The sequence below is a fragment of the Aythya fuligula genome, unplaced genomic scaffold (genome assembly GCF_009819795.1).
Source record: "Aythya fuligula isolate bAytFul2 unplaced genomic scaffold, bAytFul2.pri scaffold_58_arrow_ctg1, whole genome shotgun sequence".
NCBI lineage: Eukaryota > Metazoa > Chordata > Aves > Anseriformes > Anatidae > Aythya > Aythya fuligula.
The window spans coordinates 46,040-67,462 of NW_022473994.1; the positions used below are offsets into that span (position 1 = coordinate 46,040).

Consider the following 21,423-nt stretch of genomic DNA (forward strand, 5'->3'; position numbering starts at 1 on the left):
TTGTGGGGAAAAAAAGGAAAGGAAGAAAGGGAGGAAAAAGGAAGAAATGGGAGAAAAGGAGGGGGAAAGGAGAAAAAAGGGGGAAAGGGGAAAAAGTGGAAAAATGAAAAAGGGGGAAAGCGAAAAGGTGGAAAAATGAAGAAAGGGGGAAAAGGGAAAAGGAGATCAAGGAAAAGGGAAAAAATGGGGGAAATAAAAAAAAAGGGGAAAAGGGAAAAAAAAAAGATGAAAAAGTCAGGGAAAAAGGAAAGAGAGAAAAAAAGGAAGAAAAAAGCAAATATGCTCAGAGGGGGGCTTGAATTGTGTAAAAATCTGGGGGGAACCAGGTCCATGTGAAGCAACAAATGGAGGTGAGGGGGGGACTTGGGTGGGGGAGGTACATGTAAATGCCAAAAAAAAAGAAGATTTGGGGGACAGGTATAGGTGTAGGTGTGATAAAAAAGGAGATTTGGGGGACAGGTGTGAATACAACAGACTTGGAGACTTTTGGGATGTGTGCAAGTGAAAAGAAAAACTCAAATTTTCTGTTTTGATTTGCTTTGTTTGTCTGGGACATGTTTGAATGGACGTGCAATAAAATGTTGAATTTTGGGACAAGTACAAGTGCAATAAAGCCCAGACTTTTGGTCTGAGTAGAAACATGAATGTAGTAACAAAATTCAAAGGATTTGTTCATTTTCAATGATTTCTCACCTTCTGCAGCTGAAGTGCCATGGATGGCAGCCCGGGACGGAGAAAAGCCGATGTATCGCTGCGAGGCTGGACTGCCATGTTATGGGGTGAGTTCAAGCGGTTTTGGATGCATCAGAACCTGTAAAATCTCCTCCAAAATCACCTCAAAATCTGATTTTTCAGTCCAAGGGGACACATCTTGCACTCTCATCCTGTGCCACAGCTGAAAAGAGATAAAATTACCCCTCCAAAATAGGTAGAAGGGAAACCAATGGGCAAAGACCCCACCCAAGACATGTTTTGGGGTGGTTTGGTTTAAAATAGGGCAATTTTCCTTCTGGTTGCAACCCAGCCCTGGCCAGAACTGTCTCCATTCATATTTCTACCCCCATGGCCTTTCTGAGAGGAAAAGGAATACCTTAAAAAGCCCAAATACTCCTCAAATTCCTCCATCCAACATGAAACCCATCCAAAAAATTCAGTTTCTGCCCCATGAATTAGTTGGTACCTGTTGTTGGTATCTGTTCTACAAACAGATTTTCATCCGAATGGAAGTCATCTAAACCTATATTCCTTCAAATCAACATTTGTTCTAATTTATGGACCCTCAAATTGGCACTTCTTCCACTTGATATCCCTTCAAATCGATAGCTCATCAAATCGTTGCCTTCAAATCAATATTTGTTTTAATCTCCGGTCCTTCAAAATTGATGTTTCTCCAAAATGATATCCCTTCACTTTGAAAATCCATCTAATTGCTCTTCCTTAACCACCAAGATTAAATCAGGTGCCACCAACTTGACCCTTGGTCCCCAGCTTGGGTTGCTAAATCTGAGTTTAGGGGTGATGAAGGCAAATTTTCATTTTCTAGGTGTTTTTTACCTGCTCAGCGTTGCAGCATCAGCTCCTCATCACCTGGGGAAAGAGTTTGTGGTGGCCTTCATGCAGAATGGTTTGCAGCAGTCCCTCAACAGTGACTTCAAGCTGCTCATCAGGGGTTATTCGCCCTTCACGGCCGTAACCATCTCCATGAAGAAGCCAGGCTTGAGGATGACGGTGCAGGTGACCACGGGGCAAACCGTCCTGGTGAAGATCCCGCCCCAAGCCGAGATGGTGGGGAGCAAAATTTTTGACAACACCGTGGTGGTGAGGGCCAACAACGCCATCTCCTTGGTGGCCATCAACGAGAAACCCACCTCGGCCGACTCAACCGTGGTGTACCCCGTGGACAGCTGGGGCACGGAGTACCAAATTGTGACACCCAACGTGGGCACGGACCGCTACGGAGAGTTTGTGGTGGCCGCCTGGGATGAGCCCACCACCGTTGACGTGCACCTCAAAGCCACGGTGAACTACCAAGGCCAGTCTTACCCCCGGGGCTCAGTGCTCCCCATCAAACTGGAGCCCTTCCAAGCAGCCCAGCTCCAAAGCCCGGCTGATATGTCTGGCACCCGTATCGTGGCGCAGAAACCCGTGGCCGTCTTCACCGGCCACACTTGCCTGGCCAGATTTACCCAGTGCGACCATTTGGTGGAGCAGCTCCAACCCGTTTCCAGCTGGGGCACCACCTTCATCGTGCCCCCGTTGCCTTTCGACACTCAATCCGACATCGTCTACGTCTCCACCTCCCAAGTCACACGTGTGGAGTCTCAACACGGGGCGAGCAAAGCTTCTCGGGAGCTACGGCCCGGCCGGTCAACGCTCTACGGACTCCAAGCCCCAAATTCTTTGTACCTCTCTGCCAACAACGGCATCCAGGTCATTTTTTTTGCCGACGGGGGTAATAAAGACTCCATCACTTACGACCCGTTTTTTATGACCATCCCCGATGTCTCCAGCTACTGCCACTCCTACAACATCTTCGCTCTGGAAGGGTACAATAATTACGCCATATTGATAGCCAAGACCTCGGAGACGGCTGGGATAATGTTCAACAAAACGCCGCTGGGAAATGTCGGGTGGAAGCCTGTCCCAGGCACCGACTACTCCTGGGTCAGGCAGAGCTTGGGTGGTCAATTTGCTGTCCACACGGTGGAGCACAAGACGTCCCCCTTCGGGTTGCTCAGCATGGGGATCCGGGAACAGAAATCCTATGGGTTGGTGGCCGTGTGCGATAGTGGTGAGTGTCCCTTTGTCACCCTCACCTCTCCTTGCTCCCTTTTTACTTCCCTCCTCCTCCCCTGTATCAAAAGTGTGGTTGCAACACAAGGCCAAACCGCATCGGAATTTATTCCTCTGAATTGGGCGTTTCTAATGTTTCCTTTGAACCCCCTGTAGCTAATAGATGCTGAGCTCATGATGAGAAAAGTGTTTAAAAATTGTCTCTTTGATTTGAAACTTGTGTTTTCTCTTGAAGCACAAAGACGGGAAGCTCTGAAAAGTGGTAATTCAACCAACATGGTTTTGGACCATTTTGGGAGGGGATATTTCTTCTATGAGTAAATACGTTGCCTATAAAAGGAGCCTTGAGCAATCACCACAGATGTTCAAATCTAAGTTTTGGGTGGTCAAACCTAGCTGAGATAAATTCCTGCTTTAATAGAGTGTGATCTGGTGACAGTGACAGTGACATTTGTGTGGCTCCTGAGGCCACATATATATCCGTAAACGTTGGTCCCGTGATTAATTGTGTGCAATTTCCTCTAGATCCTTGCAGGGCCATGAAATGCCGCGCGAAGGAGACGTGCAAAATAGAGAAGGGGGAGGCCGTGTGCGTGCACGACTACATGGGAACCTGCATGGGGTCGCAGTCCCTGCAATACCACACCTTCGACGGGATGACTGTGGACATCCAGGGGGGCTGCACCTACACCGTCGCCAAATATTGCGGCCAGGATCCCACCCTGGTGCCTTTCGTTGTGGAGGAGAAGAAGAGCGAAGGCAATTTCAAGGAGTGGCTGACCAATGTCCTCGTGTACGGCTACAACATCTCCATCCACAAGGGAGAAGGTGGCAAAATCCAGGTGTTTTTTTTTTTTTTATTCTGGGCCGTGGCAGCGTTATTCTGGACGAAGCCTTTTTGTGGAAAGTAGAAGTGTGGTGGGTGAAATTAAAAAAAAATATATGAGGAGAACCACCAAAAACACAGCTGGGCAATTTTGCATTACAAATCAAGACAAGGGCAGTTTTTAGGTGTTAATCCATGCCTCCAAGTGTGGGCATCTACTCCAGGGTGAAGTCAGTTTTATCCAAGTGATCCACCAACCACAGGTATCTACCTCAGAAAGGCAGCCTAGGTGAGATATAAATCAAATTTTCAAGATTAGATGAGGTTTCTCCTACCCATAAAGTTTGGGAATGCAGAGCTGGTTTTAACACAAACCAGATTTTAAGCTCAGAAATCAAAGGAGATGGTTCTCCCATGAGACACTTCATTTTTTTTTACCTTTTGCCACTAAAACCTGTTGAGTATCTGAAGGGCGTGAGGAAAATTTCTGGTTTAGGCTAATAATTGCTTTGTCTGGGAATTAAATTTTCTTCCTTATATGATTTTGGGAGTGGTAATCTCTTGGAAAATAGACAGTTTACTGAGATTTAGTCCTTCTTCTTCCCCTTCCCTCCAAGGTGAATGACCAGCTCACCAGACTACCAGCCACCCTGAAGGATGGGAAAATCCAAATCTCCCAAAACGAGGGCAGGGTCATCCTGCAAACAGATTTTGGGCTGCAGGTGACCTATGACGAAGACTGGGCCGTGATGGTGGCAGTACCCAGCAGCTATTTCGGGGCTACCTGTGGGCTCTGTGGGAACTTCAACGAGGATGCAGAGGATGAAATGAAACTCCCCGACGGCACCCAGGCTGCCAGCGTGGAGGATTGGGCTGAGAGCTGGCGAGATCCCTCCTGCCAGGATGATTGTGGAGGTCAAGGGACACTGCAGGACACGGAGGGCTGTGGTGAGCTTGGATGGGGGGTTCCAAAGCATTTTTGGGTAGAAAAAAGGGGGATTTATGCATGGTTCTGGTGGTGAGTGCCTGGGAATTGCTGCCCAGGTCACCAAGTTGATGCTTGTAGGCATCAACATGGCCAACATCTCCAGCATTGGGGAAGGGTTGTGTTGGTCTTTTCATGCCAAACCACCCCAAAATCTGTCTTATCTGATTTCAGATGTCCATAACATGCAGAATAATGTTGAGTTTTTTTCAAGAGCTGTCCTCATGGGATATCCTGGGGACCCCAAATTGCTCATAGGCATCAACTGGATGCAGGAGCCCGATGTCCCTCTGCCTCAGGAAGCTTCTTATCTCATCCTTTTTTTAAGATCTTCTCAAATATCATCCCCACAGCTCAGAGATGCCCCCAAAACAGCCACTTTGAGACCTGCGGGACGGCGTGTCCTGCCACCTGCGCCCACCCCAAAGCCCCCACGTCCTGCAGCAAGCCATGCACGGCGAGCTGCCAGTGCGACGAGGGCTTCGTCCTCCACGATGACGCGTGCGTCCCGGCAGAGTCTTGTGGTTGTTCCTACAACGACCGCTCCTACAAGGTCCAGGAGGAGTTTTGGGAGGACGGGAGCTGCCAGAGCCGGTGTCGATGCGAGGCAGGGGGCAAAGTGACTTGCAAGAAGTCTGGGTGCAAGGCCCACGAGAAGTGCACCGTGGTTGGTGGTGTCCCCAGCTGCCAGGCAAACAAGTTCCTCACCTGCATCGGGACGGGAGATCCTCACTACACCACCTTCGACGGGTTGAAATATGACTTCCAAGGCACGTGCATCTACCAGTTTGCTGCCCTCTGCTCCCAGAACCCTTCACTGGTCCCCTTCACCGTCAAGGTGGAGAACAACAACAGGGGCAGCAAAGCCGTGTCCTTCACCAAAACCGTCACGCTGGAGGTCTACGGCAACACCATCAGCATGAGCCAGGAGCATCCACGCAAGGTCAAGGTAGGTGGCCACCAAGGACCTCTTGCAACCTGCATCCAAACTACTTATTATCTACGTCGTCCCTCAAATCTTCTTTTTTTAATTCATTCACGCTTCGATGGAAGCATCAATTTCTGTCTGCCGTCTCCAGAGGGAGCCCTGAGCAGCTAGTTTGGATTTCAACACTTTATTTTTAAAACTTAAGAGTTCTTCTAAAAAAAATAGGAAAAGAAAAACAAAACAAAACAAAACAAAACACAACCCACACAGCTTGGTTTAGATGTGCTGGAAATGGGCCTTTTTTGCTCTGGTGAGTTGAGCAAGTAACAAATATCCATGAATAATAAGACAAATACTTCCACATTCAAAAGCATCCACTTTGGTTGACGTCTTTGGCTTCCTTTTTTTCTGGTCCCATGTGGCTTTCTGAGTTAAAAATTCCTCTCTACCCTGGCACCTGCAAACTGACCTAATCAGTTTGGGAAAGGTTCAATTCCCGCCTTGTTTTTGGCTGAAGTGTTGCAGAAAAGGGTGTGCTGTGACCATTCCTTTATTTTTTTTCTGAGTAATCATGTCTTCAGTGGAAGAGAGAGCCCTTTCCCTGCAAGTCCTCCCTCTTCAATGGGTTTTGAAGGTACACCCACATCGTGAGCAATTTGTCTTTGCCTGGGAATCCTTCCCCTTGCACTGCTTTTTATGCAAATCTTCAGTGATTTGCACCTGTCTGATTACACTTCCCACGCAAAGGGTTTGCCCCAAACATCCCATATTTGACATATTTGCATCTTCCAGGAAATCTTCCTCATGCAAAAGGTTTCGTGAACAAATAAACTAACAAAAGCCCCACAGATCCCAAGTTTGAAGAAACACCCAATCAATTTGCTTTTGCCTGAAACCCCCCCCTCTTGCAAAACATTGTGTTGGAACACCCAAATCTTGACTGATTTGCATCTGGCCACAAAACCTTCCCGGTGCAAAAGGTTTGCAAAAATCCCCCCACACTGCCTTTTTGCCAGCAACCCTTCTTCTGCAAGGTGTTTTGCAAGAACGCTCAGATCTTGGCTGATTTGCACTTGCCCAGAAATCCTCCCTGTTTTTGCAGAAAAGCCCCAGAAACCCTTCCCATGCGAAAAACTTTGCAAAAACACCCCAATCTTGAGCGCGTTGCGTGAACCCAACACCACCGTGACCCTCTTTACCTCCTTCCCCAGCTCAACGGCGCCTTCGTGGAGCTCCCGTTCACCCAGAAGGACCAGTTCGAGCTCTACCACAGCGGCGTCCATGGTTTTGTCCGCACCAAATTTGGCTTGCGGGTGAGCTTCGATTGGTACAGCTACGCCCGCGTCATCCTCCCCGATGCCTACGCCGGCGCCGTCTGCGGCCTCTGCGGCAACGCCAACGGCAACCCCGATGACGACTTCATCGCCCGCGATGGAAAACGTGCCAAGGATGAAATCCAGCTGGCCGACAGCTGGAAGGTTGGAGATGTCCCCGGTTGCTCGGCGGGATGCGTGGGGGATTGCCCGGTGTGCAACGAAGAGCAGAAACAGCTCTACCGCGGCGACGGCTACTGCGGGGTGATCGCCAGGGCTGGGGGACCCTTCCGAAATTGTCACCGGGTTGTCAACCCTGGGAATTTCCTGGAGGATTGTGCCTTTGATGCTTGTCAGTACAAAGGACGCCGGGACATCTTGTGCAAAGCCATCGCCGCCTACATGACGGAGTGCCAGAGCAACGGCGCCGGCGTGGAGGAGTGGAGGACGCCGTCCTTCTGCGGTAAGTGGGGATGAAGGGAGCTTTCTCCCCTTGTTCGGACAGAAAATAGGAGTTCAAGCCCAACTGCATGCCCTTCGCTTTGGTTAGAGCCAAAGGGAACACAAAATGCCTCCAAAATTGGGTTCGTTTGCCCCACTCTTGACATCTCCCAGTGCAACTACTATATCGTCTCCCTCCATGTCTCCAAGGCCAGATGATGAGTTAAGATGCAATCACAGATGTGGGAAAAGTCCCTCAAACCCATTGCCAAAGCAAAACTCTTCTTCCTTCATGCATTGCTGCAAAATAAATCCATATTACACTCCACGTTCTTCCATGCGAGGAAGAAAAAAAAATAATAATCCCTGTTTCCCTCCAAATCCTTCCTTAATGCAAAGAAACGAAGTACAAAATCAATCCCCATTGCACTGCAAATCCCTCCTTCATACGAGGAAAGAAAATGAAAAATAAATCCTTATTTTCCTCCAAATTCTTACACAAGGCACGGAAGAGAAATGCAAAATAAGTTTGCATTGCTCTGTGGAGCTGTAATGATGCTCCCCCACCAAAGACTTGCTTGGATTTGCTCCTCAAGCCTCGGTGCAATGAGAGAAATCCTCTCCCTGACGTTTTTGGCTGCAAATCCGAGTGGGACTTTGGGTTTTTCTTGCCTTCTTTTTGCAGCTCCCGTCTGCCCTCGCCATTCCCACTACGAGCTGTGTGGGAACGCCTGCCCCACCACGTGCCGGGGCCGAGCCAGCCCCGAGGGTTGTGCATCAGCTCCGTGCACCGAAGGGTGCTTCTGCGATGAAGGTTTCGTCCTCAGCGGTGCCGAGTGCGTGCCGGCGAGCGAGTGCGGCTGCGAGCACCGGGGCCGCTACTACAAGAAGGGCGAGGATTTCTACGCCTCGTGCCAGGAGAGGTGCATCTGCAAAGCCAACGGGGTGGTGGAGTGCAAGGAAGCCGCCTGCGGCGCCCACGAGGAGTGCCGAGTGGAGGACGGGGTGCTGGGGTGCTACCCCGCCGGCTACGGGCGGCTGGTGGTGTCGGGCGACCCGCACTACGTGACGTTCGACGGGAGAGCTTTTGACCTCCAGGGGTCCTGCAACTACGTCCTGGCACGGGTCTGCAAGCCGGAGCAGCGGCTGGCCAACTTCTCGGTGTTCCTGGAGCACGACGTCAGCGGACGGGGCAACGTGGCCCTGACGAAGAAAGTGGCCGTCTCCATCCACGGGTACACGGTCAGCATGGAGAGGGGTCGGAAGTGGGAGGTGATGGTAAGTTGGGAGGGCTACGTGCCTCGGTGCATGCAGGCATGCAACAGAACACCTTGATGCATCCATGCATGTTTTTAAAAAAACCTCAGTGCATCCATGCATGCACAATAAATAAATAAATAAATAAATAAATAAATAAAAACCACAACCTTGGTGCATCCATGCATGCAAAAAAAACCTCCATGCATTAATTTATGCCCAAAAAAACACTTCTGCACGTGCATGAATGCAAACAAACAAATAAACAAAAAAACGTTAGTGCATGCATGAATGCACCCTCCTGCTCGGTGCATCCATGGATCCATTAAAAAAAAAAATCTTGGTGCATGCATGCATGCATGCACAAATCCCTCCATGCATGCATGCAAAAATCCCTTCATGCATGCAAAGTCTTCCTGCATGCAAAATCCCCCCACTGGTGTCAGGACGTCCCCAACCCTTGGTGCACACGTCTGTGCAAAATTTTGGTGCGTGCAAAACGCCCTCCTTGGGAAGCTGGGATGTCCCCATACCTTGGTGCACTTGTGTGTGCAATATCCACTGGTGCACACTCATGGAAAACAAAAATCCCCTGGTGCATGCGTGCACGCCAAACCCCCTGCTAAATGCATGCATGAAAAATCCAGTGTGTGCAGAATAACACCAAAACCCTGTGGAGCGTGTGTGCACACAAAATCTGTTTCATGCACAAGGTGCACGAGGGCATGCCAAAGCCCCTGGGGCATGCAAAATCATGCAAAAAATGGTGCATATGTGCAGGAAGAAATTTGCAGGTGCATGCTTGCATGCATACAAAATCCTCCGGTGCACGTATGTGTGCAAAATCACCGGGTGGGTGTGCAAATGCAAACCTCGTGCTCCATCCGTATCTCAGGTGGACGGGGAGCACTTCACACTGCCACTGGTGACGGAGGACAGGAAGTTACGGATCGGCCAAGAGGGGAACAACATCGTCCTCCAGACCGCCGCCGGCCTCCGGCTCCTCTACAACGCGGCCACCTACCTCCTCATCACCATCCCCGACGCCTACCGGGGCCGCGTCTGCGGGTTGGGTGGCAACTTCAACGGGGACCCCGGTGACGACTTCCAGCTGCCCGGGGGGTCCCTGGCGAAGAGCACCGAGGAATTTGTCACCTCCTGGAAGATGCCAGCGGAAGAGGGAGCGTGCACCGATGGTTGCAACGGCAACGCGTGCCCCGTGTGCGACGCCTCCGCCACTGCTCCCTACGGTGCTGGTGATTCCTGCGGGCTCATCCGGGACCCAACGGGACCTTTTGGGACGTGCCACCACCGGGTGAGCCCGGTGGAGTATTTCCACCACTGCCTCCACGACGTTTGTGCCGCTGAGGGTGCCCGGGATGCCCTGTGCCACAGCCTCCAAGCCTACGCTGCTGCTTGCCAAGCGGCCGGGGCTGAGATTGGAGGATGGAGAACAGTGACTTTTTGCCGTAAGTACTCCAAATTATCCCTGTGGAGACACTTCAAGCCCTATTTCCCCCCCTAATCCACATTTCCCTGCAGAAAAACCCTCCAATTTTATGACTGTGGCTTTTCTGTCCCCACTTTTGAGGCAAACCTTTACCGTCCAGACCAAGATGATGTATGAATGATCTGCATAAAATCATGCAATGCTGATTTTTGCTTAAAGCCCCCCCCCCCCAAATCTATGATATACCCTAGAAATGTTTACAAACCTCACCCAAAAAGCTCATTTGAGGGCTTCAGTTGGCCTGTTTCCCACCCAAAATACCCTGAAAGAAAGAAATTCCTGCTCACTACCTCCAAAACTTTGATATTTATGTCAAAAGATTTTGAAACAGAAGTCCCTCTAATTTGCTTCAGAAGTGATTAGTGGCATGCAGACGTTTTAATTTGGGTGATAAAAGCAGGGTTTGATGACTTCAGCACATTTTGGAGCTGCCAGAAATGCCCAAGACCATCGATTGTGCTTTGGTTTTCCACCTCCCACTGGCTCAAGGAAAAACAGTCACTTTTTGGGGGGCAATAATGTCATTTTTCCTTTTTTTTTTTTTTTTTTTTTTTTTTCCAGCCCTCTCCTGCCCACCCCACAGCCACTATGAGCTCTGCACCCGTACCTGCGACTTCACCTGTGCCAGCCTCTCCGTGCCGGCCCCATGCAGCTGGACGTGCTTCGAGGGATGCCAGTGCGACGATGGGTACCTCTTCGACGGAGAAGCCTGCGTATCCTTGGAGCAATGCGGCTGCGTGCACCAGGGACGGTATTTTAAGGTGAGTTTGGCCCTCGAGGCTCGGTGTTTTTAGTGGAAATCAGGTTGAGGAAGGACTGTGGGGCGGGTTGTCCCATCTACTTGATGCCGTTGGGGTTTGGTGGGGTAGATTGTCCCACTGTGTCAATGCAACGGGTTTGGGGACTCAATCTTTGATGAGATGGGTTGTCCCAAGTAGATGATGCAACTGGTTTGGGGTCTCAATCTTTAATGAGGTGGGTTGTCCCAAGTAGATGATGCAACTGGTTTGGGATCTCAATCTTTAATGAGATAGGTTGCCCCAATTAGATGATACAAAGGATGTGGGGGCTCAATCTTTGAGGAACTTGGTTGTCCCCTCTAGTCAACACAACTTATTTTGGGACTCAGTCTTCAGTGAAGTGAATGGCCACTTCGTTTTAAGGACACATGTCCAAAATCATACAATTAATAGCATCCTAAAGTGCCTATTTTGCTCCTCCAGACTGGAGGGTGATTAATTTAATTTGCACAAATTTCACCAAATCGGTCTCATGGTTTTTCTACCTCTTTGTGGGACTTTTTTGAAATGGGGAGGTTTGGGGTCTAGCTTGGAGGTGGCATCCGTGTGGACTCACCTCTGAGCCTTTCCCTTCGAGGCTGGCGAGACCGTCGTCTCCAACAACTGCTCCACGAAATGCAACTGCCACCCATCCCGGGGGCTCATCTGCGAGGCCACCCGGTGTCCCCCAGACGAGGTCTGTGCCACGCGGGAAGGGGTGCAGAGGTGCATCAAGCAGGAAGGCTGGTGCCGGATTTCCCCGGGGGCCTTCTTGACCACGTTCGACGGTGCCGGAGGGAGGCTCCCCTTCAGCGGCACCTACAAAATCGCCGCCCTCTGCGACGAGCGGTCGCCCAACTGGTTCAAGGTGGTGGTGGAGGTCAGCGAGTGTCGGGATGACGGCATCCCGGCCGCCGTGGCCGTCTTCGTCTTCTTCCGCGACGCTTTCATCACCGTGAATAACAACATGGAGGTGTGGGTAAGCTGGACGCACGGACGATCCTTGTAGTCAAAAAGATGAGAAATTAAATTAAGAGGCAGAATTTGGGTGGGGTTTACCCGCTCTTCCTTTCAGTCCTCAATTCAAGACGATCAATAAAGTTAGTTTATCTTCTGGGTGCAAAACCCGGGATTTTTGGCCCATTTTAAATTACTGCTTCAGGATGAGGTCGAAGGTCTCCTTTTGGGCTAGATGTTGAGACATTTAAGTTGAGCTGGGTAGACTTGGCTAAAGAAAGATATTTACCAACTGCAGTTTAGGGACAAAATATTGCCCAAGAGTCTCCAGCATGACTAAATGACTCGATGACTTCATGACTAAATGACTTCATCTCCTTGATGAAATTTTAATGGGATTATTGCTCTAGTGCAACATGTGGTCCCATGGAGACTTCAACACCGATATCATTGACTTGTGCTGCGTCACTTTACGGGGTTGTTGGGCATTTCTAACCCATTTCTGGCATTTTTCACCCCTGCAGGTGAACGGTCTCTTCACCCGCCTGCCGGCGGAGGTGTCCGAAGCCATTTCCTTGAGCACGGCGGCAGGGAATGTCACCATCTCCCACACGTCAGGGTTGGACGTGCTCTTCAGCCCCAACGGGGAGGTGACCTTGACCGCAAGGGCCGCCTTGGTCAACCGTCTCTGTGCCCCTTGTGGCAACTTCAACGGGGACGCCAGCGATGACCTGAAGCTGCCCGACGGCCGCACCGTGAAGAACATCGCGGATGTCATTGACGCCTGGAAAGCCAAGGATTTTGCGGGATGGTGAGTGGCCCCCAAAGACCTCCCCCAAAATGTGGGTTGGTATTTTTTAAGCCTGGGCAAGCAAGAGGGTAGGGAACAGCCTCCGTGGGGCATCAAAGGGTTGGGCGAGGAGGCATCTGGAAAGGACTTCTCCATCTTCTTTGGTTTCATCCACAGCGACTGACACACAAACCCAAGGAAATTATTCTGGTAAGTGACTCTGCTCCTTTGCTCTCACATCCCACGCTACAAACACCCCTTCGGCCCCACAGTTGGATGAGGCCTAGTGTGATTGACACTCCCCAGTTAATTCCCTGAATAATTGGGGTTTTCTGTTGCCTCAGAATGGATCGATGTTAGAGGCACGTGTACAAACAGGAGACACGCAGTGCGTTAGCTCTGATGTAGGCCATCCTGGATTAAATGCCTTTTTGGCCATAATCATGATGCTCAGTAAAGATTTATCTGTAAAAAGAAAAAAATTGTGCAAGCTGAAGAGTGGTACTCCAGCATCTCACATGATATTTTCTGCTTCACTACGCTCATCAGCCCAACATTTTCTCCCCCTGAGAAGCAACGAGGAGAGAGACAAATACAAGGCAATTTGGCTGAATAGCGATTTCAGTGAATAAAGAACAAACTTGCCAAAAATGGGGTGATTCTGCTAAGCATAGAGTGATTTTTCCAAACGCAGAATGATCCTGCCAAATACAGGGCGATCCTGCTGAATACACTGTGATTTTTTGAATATAGGGACATCTTGCCAAATACAGATCAATCTTTCTGAGTATAGTAATTTGACAAATGTACAGCAATTCAGTGGAAAATAGGGTAATCAATCTTGCTGAATGTAAAGTGTCTTCACTAAATATAGAGCAATTTTTTCAAGTATAGTGCAGTCTTGCCCAATATAGAGCGAGCTTAGCAAACAGAGCAATCTTCTTGAATATAACACGATCTTGACAAATACTGATCGATTTTGTAAAGTACAAAGGAAACTTGTTGAATATAGAGTGATTTTTTTCCAGTTAATGAGCAGTCTTGCCCAACATGGAGCCCTTTTGCCAAGTACAGACATTTTGCCGACTTTGGGGCAAACCTGAAGTCACTGATGAAGGGTGATGAAGATGACTCCAAGGGCTGTTCCATCTCCACCTCCTGCTTAATTGCCCGCACGCCTTGCCCTTGTGTGCCCACCGGCTTGCCCTCACTCCACCGCTTTCCCCAGCCCTCCCACCACGCTGCTTGTCCTGCACAGCACCTCTGCACCAACGCATGACACCCCAACTTGCCCTCACGCAACATTTTAACCCCCTGCTCTCCCTCCTCTGTGGACTACGAGGATGATCCTGCAGGAAAACAGACAAGGTTGCATCAAGGGGGTGGTGGACGGGGAGGGAACTTCAATTTTTGGGGGCGACATCCGTGATGTGGAGGATGAAGGCAACGACGTTTGAAGGTGGTAGCCGGGTTTGGAAGCTTTTTACCCCATCCCCTGCTTTGGGATGGGGTTAACCCCGTAAAAACATGGTTGCATTGAGCAAAACTCACCTTTTGGGAAGGGGAGGATTTATCTTTTTTCCCTCCTGGTGGGGATGCGATGAGGAAGAGGAAGGTCTAGTGGTTCCTCTTCCAAGGGGGACCCTGATGGCTGCCCATGTTTCGTCTCTTCCAGCCGCGCCTCCAACATCGTGCGGATGGAAGTGGAAGCCCCCGTCTACCCCGTGCAGTAGACGAAGCCACGAGGGGACAGAGGCAAGAGGACAGTTTTCACGCACACCGGCTCATGCACTTCTTGTAAATAGTCCTGCAGAGGTTTTCATGCATATAGAGGCACCAAGCGACGTCTCGGGTTGAGTTTCTGCAAGTGCAGAGGGAAAACCAGCACTGAGCTATGACGGACGTCAACGGTAGGAGGTCACTCGGCCTCAAACACACACACACACACAAAAAAAAGGGGGCAAAAGCTTGATCTGATCTCAAACTGGTGAGAAAAATAAGTTTTTTTTTAAAGACCTGATTTACTTCAGGTAAAGCCCAATGCCGAGATGACCCATCCACACCGGAGCGGCCTGAAGGAAAGCACAATAAATACCCCAATCCACAATGAGCACGAAAATGGAGGGTGGCAGACCCAAATCCCTGCCATTTTTCCCTAGAAATGCACTGTTCCTGTTGACTGTTTTCAGTATAATGCTGCCTGCTGTTGGGTTAAAAATAAACCTTTTTTTACAATTATTATTATTTTATTTTTTTTGCATTCCTTGGGGGAGGTTTTGGGTTTATTTGGTGTTTATTTGTTTATTTATTTATTTATTTTTGCTCTGTGATTCCTGGGGTGAGGGGAAAAATGGGAATTGTCTTCTCTGCTTCCGTTGTTAGTGGGGAAACGCCTCAAAGTTTTGCTCACGGTGAAACAACCCAACGTATTTCTCAAAGGGGAATACCCAGATTTATTTTCCATGTTGGAACAAAACAGAATAATTATCAAAGGGAAATAACCCGATGATATTCTCAAAGAAAAATAAACCAACATAATTCTCAAAGAGAAACAACCCAACATATTTCTCAAAGGGAAATAACCCGACATATTTCTGAAGGGGAAACAACCATGTTTATTTTCCATGTTGAAACAACACGACATAATTCTCAAAGGGAAACAACCAGATTTATTTTCCATGTTGAAATAACCCAATGTAATTCTCAGAGGGAAACAACCCGACATAATTCTCAAAGGGAAATAACCCAGCATAACTCTCAAAGGGAAACAACCAGATTTATTTTCCATGTTGATAGAACACAACGTGCTTCTCCCCATAAAATAACCTATCATGTTTCCTGCTGTGAAATCAATCCGACTCATTTCCCATCGTGAAACTACCTGACACGTTTCCACTCGAGAGCACAGCCAAATTATTATGGAAACGACACAAACACAAGCTCAGCTTTTGTGTTTAGAGAAACAACAGGCTGAGAAATTAAAGCAAAGAAAGAATAATGAATTAAAATTAAACGATAAGTAAATGATAAATTAAAATTAAAGCGAAGAAAGAATAATCTCAAAAAGAAAATAAAAAGAATTTGCTGCTAAATGAGTGAATTATTGGGCTCGTTACAGCATGCAGCTTGCTCAAATTGACAGCAGACACATACAGACATGAATCTTCTCCCTGGGAGGTTCTTTTTTTTTGTGTAATACTTGACTTGACTATCAGTATTTTGCAAAGATAAAAAAAGAGAAATAAATCATTTCCTATGAAATCCATACAAGGTCACTTCAAGTCCACCAAAATCTTTATTTTCATCAGCTCAGCAGGAAATTATTGTCATCAGCAGCTGCTTGACTTCTGGAGCTTTTCACTTTAAGCAAGAATCCCACAACAATAACAAGTTTTGTGCAATCCCTCATAACTGGAGAGAGGGGGGATTATCCTAAAGGGGTTAATGACAAAAATTTCCCAAGCAATTAATTATAAAACCATCCCAAAGCATGATAACAAACCCCAAACTATTTGTAACAAACCCTAAAGCCATTAGAAAGGAGAAAAGTCAAGTATCCCTAAATTAGCTCAAAGCATTTATAATGCATCCCAAACCAATTAAATCAAATCCCAAAGCAATTCTAACAATGTCCCAAAATTTATTACAAAAGGCAGAATTCTAGCAAACCCGAAGAGATTCTAAAAACATCCCCAGACCGTCATAAATCACCCAATTTTGGCCATTCACAACCTGCCCTTGAAAAATCTAGCAAGTGATGATCTTCCACAGAACATCTAATTCACCAGATATCATGCAAACCTGTGATAAATTGAAGGTGATTAATCACTGCCTGGGTTTGGATGTCCTCCCCAGGCACAGGACTTAATCTACTGCTTTTGAGCCCAAATATTTGCGTGGAGTCGGAGCTCGGCAATTTCCCTGGAAAAACGTTTTCTCTCGTATCGTCGATACGCTGGGGGATGTCAATTCTAGTGAAGGGCATTCATCTGGGAATTAAAACCCAGCAGTGAAATAAAAGCACTCTTTTCCCCTCAAAAAAAATAATAACAAATAATAAATGGAGGTGACCCCGTGCGATCAACCCTTTCCGAGCCGGGTCGTGCAATGTCAAAGCAGGGTGCAACCCCCAGAGAAAAGGGCACGTGGCAATCAGTGCAAAGCGTGTTGCCGTTCAAAACAACGTGCAGTGACCCTACAAACAATGCACTGCAACCCCGCAGCAAGGCTGATTGCAAACCAGAGCAAGGCACGCTGAAATCCAAAGCAAGGGGCATTGCAACCTAAAGAAAGGGGCGTTGCAACCCCCAGCAAGAGACTTTGCAACCCAAAGCAATGGGTATTGCAAGCCAAAGCGAGGTGCAATGCAATGCAAAACAAGGGTCGCTACAACCCCCAGCAAGGAGCATTGCAACCCCCAAGGCAAAGGGAATTGCAACCTAAAGCAAGGGGCGTTGCAACCCCAGCAAGGAGCATTGCAAGCCCCAAAGCAAGGGGAATTGCAACCCAAAACAAGGTACACTGCAATGCAAAAACGATGCACTTTGCAACCCCAGAGCCACAGACACTGAAATCAAAAGCCTGCCAGGCCACCGTGCTTTGCACCCTCCCAGCCCCCATTGTGCAAGGCCCTCACCGCTCTTTATTTATCTCCAGGGAGAAAGAAATATCAGGTGTGTCTCTCCTCCCTCCCCCGGGGCCCTGTCTCAGCTAACCCATTGCAAAAGCAAAGACGCAAGCGGGAGGCGAAGGCGGCTTTGGCAGCGGGAGACCCAAATTTCCCAGAAACCGGAGAGGAGCTGGCGGGACGCCCGGCTGCTGTTGCAACCTGAGCCGTGTTTGTCCAAGCCCTCAGCTCTGTGCTCACAAGCAAGGAGGAGCAGGGAACCCAGTGCACGCGTTATTTTTTGTCGTTTCTTTGTGTTTTGTTTTGTTTTGTTTTGTTTTTGCAAAAATCCCAGCTCCAACCAGATTTTGGTTGCAGGTTTCAGGCGAAGGAGGGGGGCGAAGCACGCAAACACCGAGGGGCTTTTTGTCTTTCCCTTGTGCAACACCCGGATTATTGCTCTGCAAAACGAAACGGATCTTTAGCAAGGAGCAACACGCTTCCCTGGGGGTTAATCCCCTCGTAACCGCTGTGTAAACCAGCGATTTCACAATCCCGCCTGCAAAAAGCAAATTTATTTATTTATTTATTCCTCCCCCCAAAAAAAGGAATCCGGATCCAAGAGGTTTCAGAGCGTTTTGTTTAAAATTCACCTCCGTGAGATTGCGGAGGTGGAAGAAAAGCAGAGGTGGGGAGAGAAGGTAACGCAGCAGGTCAGAGAAGGGAGGAAAAACAAATAAAAAAGTGGGAGAAATAATCCCAGCCAGGCCAAATATGCAAAAAGAGCAGTAATTTAACCTGAAGCAAATTGAAAAGGGGGCAGAAATAATTCGTGTCATGTGCAAATGCAAAAATTACAAAGATTTAACCTGATGCAAATGCAAAAAAAAAAAAAAAAAAAAAGAGGGAGAAGTAATTCAGGTCAGGTGCAAACACAAACTGTGCAACGCTTCAGCCCGGTGCAAATGCAGAAAGAGCAAGAAAACCCAATGCAAATGCAAACAGGTGGAGAGATAATTTAGCCTGGGTGCAAATGCAAACAGTACCAAGTGATAAAAGGGCGAGAAATAGTCCTGCTCAGGTGCAAAAGCACAGACTGTAATGATTTAACCCAGTGTAAATACTAAAATGGGGAGAAATAATCTGGGTGTGAATGCAGAAAGGGCAATGATTTAACCCGATGCAAATGGAAAAAGAAAAAGAAATGGTGTGCCCAAGGTGCAAATGAAAAAGGTTAATTAATTTAACAAAGGGAGAATTAATTTAGCCTGGATATAAATGTGAACAGTGCAAGGATTTAGCCTGGTGGAAATGCAGAACACGAGGAGAAAGAATTTGGGCCAGGTGGAAATGCAAAAAGTGCAAGGATTAAACCTGGTGCAAACACGAATCCCTCCCCCCCCCCCCCCCCCCCCAAAAAAAAAAAAAAAAAAAAAAAAAAAGAGAAAAAAAAGAAAGAATTTAACTCAATGCAGATTTAAAAAATAAAAGGAGGGAGAAAATCTTGCAAAAAAAAATCAGTGTTGCAAATCTGTTGGGCATGATGGGATGGTGGTGTGTGATAAAAACACGAGGGGTACTTTGGGGAGAATTTTGGGGGGATAGGAGTGGGCAGGGAGAAGCATTGCCTGAGGAATTGTAGGGATTAAAAGAATAAAATTTTGTGTGTTTTTCCTAGAAAATGCCTTTTTATTCTTATTTAATGACAGAGCTTTGCAGGCTCCTGAAGCTGGAGGGGTTGGGCCCAGACCCTGAAAAAGACCCATGAATTCGGGGTCTCCTCTCTATGAAGGTGACCAAGGGGATCCCAAGGGTTTTGGGGGCCCCCAAAACCTCAAGGGACTCGTGAACTTGAGGACACCTCTCTATAAAGGTGACCAAGAGAGCCCCCAAAATTTTGGGGGACCTCAGACCCTCAAGGAACCCACGAATTTGGGGGCACCGCTCCATGCAAGGGACCCCCCTGACCCTCCCCTTATTTCCCAGCCATGGCGGGGACGCCCATGAGGGCGTTGCACTGGTTTTACTGGGAGGTGAGTGCTGGGGGCGGGGGCTCGGGTGCTGCCGTCCCCCTGGGGTGGCTGTGGGGCACTCGGGTCCCACTCTCGTGTCGTTGCTGCCATCTACTGCCCGACCTCGGGCCATGCTCACCAACACTGATGCACGCTCTTGCACGTGGCCTCACCCCCCTTTTTGCATTGCATTTTTGCACCCTTTTCTTGCATCACCTTTTTCGCACCCTCCTCTTGCGCCACATTTTTTGCACGTGCTTTTGCTCCCCCTCCTTGCACCCTCCTTTTGCATCACGTTTTAGCACCTATTTTTGCGCTGTCTTTAATAATCCCATTTATAATAATGGGGTGACAATCCCCTTTCTTGCACTCCCTTTTTGCATTGCGATTTTGCAGCCCTTTTTGCACCCAGTTTTTGCATGCCTCCTTTTGCACCCCTTTTACACCCCTCCTCTTATTTCCTTTTTGCATCTCCTTTTCAATCCCTCCTCTTGCTTCCTTTTTGCATCTCCTTCTGCACTCATTTCTCCCATGCCTCCTTTTGCACCTCTCGTCTTGTTTCCTTTTTGCATCTCCTCTTGCATCCCTCTTCTTTCTTCCTTTTTACATCTCCTTTTGCACTGCATTTTTGCACTGACCTCTACCATCCCCGTTTAGCACCCCCTTTTTCACCCTCTTTGTACCTTTTTCCATGTGACCCCACGGTCTCCTTCTGCCCCCACAACTTTGCTTCTGTCCTTCCCTCATGGAGTGCAATGGTGGTGTTGCACGCTCCTCAGGGTGCAAATTCAGTGTTGCACACTCCTTGGGGTGCGAATTCAGTGCTGCATGCTCATCAGCGTGCAAATTTAGTGTTGCATGCACACATTGCACTGGGATTTGGGGTTTGCAACGCACACATTGAACTGGGATTTGGGGTTTGCAATGCATATGTTGCATGGGGATTCGGGGTTTGCAACGCACACATTTCATGGGGATTTGGGGTTTCCAACACACCCTTCTCAGCGTTCATGTCTCCGCTCCTAACCATTATGTCACCTTTGATGGCAACACCCTTTGATGAGGGGTCGGAGGAGAGGGCTGAAAGTTCAGGGTTGGCCTTGGAGTTGGGTTTGGGGTTGGCTTTGGGTTTAGGGTAGGCCTTGGCCTTGGGGTTGGCCTTGGCATTAGGGTTGGTGTTGGGGTAGGCCTTGTGGCCCCAACATGGGGCCTTCAGGAGTTTTGGGGGATGATAGGAGCATGGTAGGGTGCTGAGGGGTGGGAGGAGAGGGGTGGGGACTTGGAGGGTTGGGGTAGGCCTTGGTGTAGAGTTTGGGGTTGACCTTGGTGTTGGGGCAGGCCTTGGCCTTGGGGTTGGGGTTGGCATTGGGGTAGACCTTGTGGCCCCAACATGGGGCCTTCAGGGGTTTTGGGGGTGCTGAGAGCATGCTGGGGTGCTGAGGGGTGGGGGACTTGGAGGGTTGGGGTTGACCTTGGTGTTGGGGTTGACTTTGGTGTTGGGGTCAACCTTGGTGTTGGGGTAGGCCTTGGCCTTGGGGTTGGTGGAGGAATCACCCAAAACACTCTGGGCATCCTCCAGAACCACCACAGGGACCCCCTAAACCTTCCAGAGTCCCCGAGACAACTTCAATGACCCCAAAACTACTGTGAGCACCCTCCCATTACCCCATGGACAGCCTAAGTACCCCCCCGGAACTCCCTAAACACCCCTTGCTACCCCTAAATTTCTACAGAGACCCCCCCAACCCACTCTGGGGTCCCCCAAAACCCTCCATGGTCCCCCAAAACCACCCCAGAGACACCCAAGATTTCCACAGGGACCCCCTCTCACTCCCCCCCCCCACCCCAATCTCCAAACTCCTCCGGGGACTCCAAAAATGACCCCAAAGACGCCCTCAGATCACCCTAGGGAGCTCCTAAATCCAGCTGGGATCCCCCAAATGCTCCAGAAAGCCCCCTAAAACACCCCCAGAGACCCCTTAAATTCCCCAAGCTGCTCCAGGACCCCCCAGAATCCCAGCAGGGACCCCCATAAACCATCACAGGGTGCTCCCAAACCCTCCATAGAACCCCAGATCTCCTCAGAGACCCCTTCAGGCCCCCCAGAACACCCAAATCCCTCCAGGGTCCCCTCAAACCAGCCTAGGGATCCCCTAAATCCTTCCTAGGACCCCCAAACTGCTCCAGAGTACCCCCAAAACAACCCCAGGACCTTCCAGACCCTCT

The 21,423-nt window shown here is 48.9% G+C and overlaps 1 protein-coding gene across 1 annotated transcript; it reads left to right on the forward strand.

Annotated features, from left to right (window-relative positions):
• The first annotated feature begins 4,368 nt into the window (after positions 1-4,368).
• Positions 4,369-11,841, forward strand: LOC116501646 (IgGFc-binding protein-like). The gene is made up of 7 exons (XM_032207235.1): positions 4,369-4,567; positions 4,958-5,553; positions 6,744-7,308; positions 7,972-8,564; positions 9,439-10,012; positions 10,615-10,814; positions 11,431-11,841. The coding sequence occupies exons 1-7, from the start codon at positions 4,369-4,371 to the stop codon at positions 11,839-11,841; spliced, it is 3,138 nt and encodes a 1,045-aa protein (XP_032063126.1).
• The last annotated feature ends 9,582 nt before the right edge of the window (positions 11,842-21,423 follow it).

Bases quoted from the DNA above. Each gene is read 5' to 3' on its own strand.
- LOC116501646 (XM_032207235.1), top strand. From the start codon at position 4,369: ATGGTGGCAGTACCCAGCAGCTATTTCGGGGCTACCTGTGGGCTCTGT. The intron at 5,554-6,743 runs GTAGGTGGCCAC...CTCCTTCCCCAG, and splicing joins AGCATCCACGCAAGGTCAAG to CTCAACGGCGCCTTCGTGGA. The intron at 10,815-11,430 runs GTGAGTTTGGCC...TTTCCCTTCGAG, and splicing joins ACCAGGGACGGTATTTTAAG to GCTGGCGAGACCGTCGTCTC.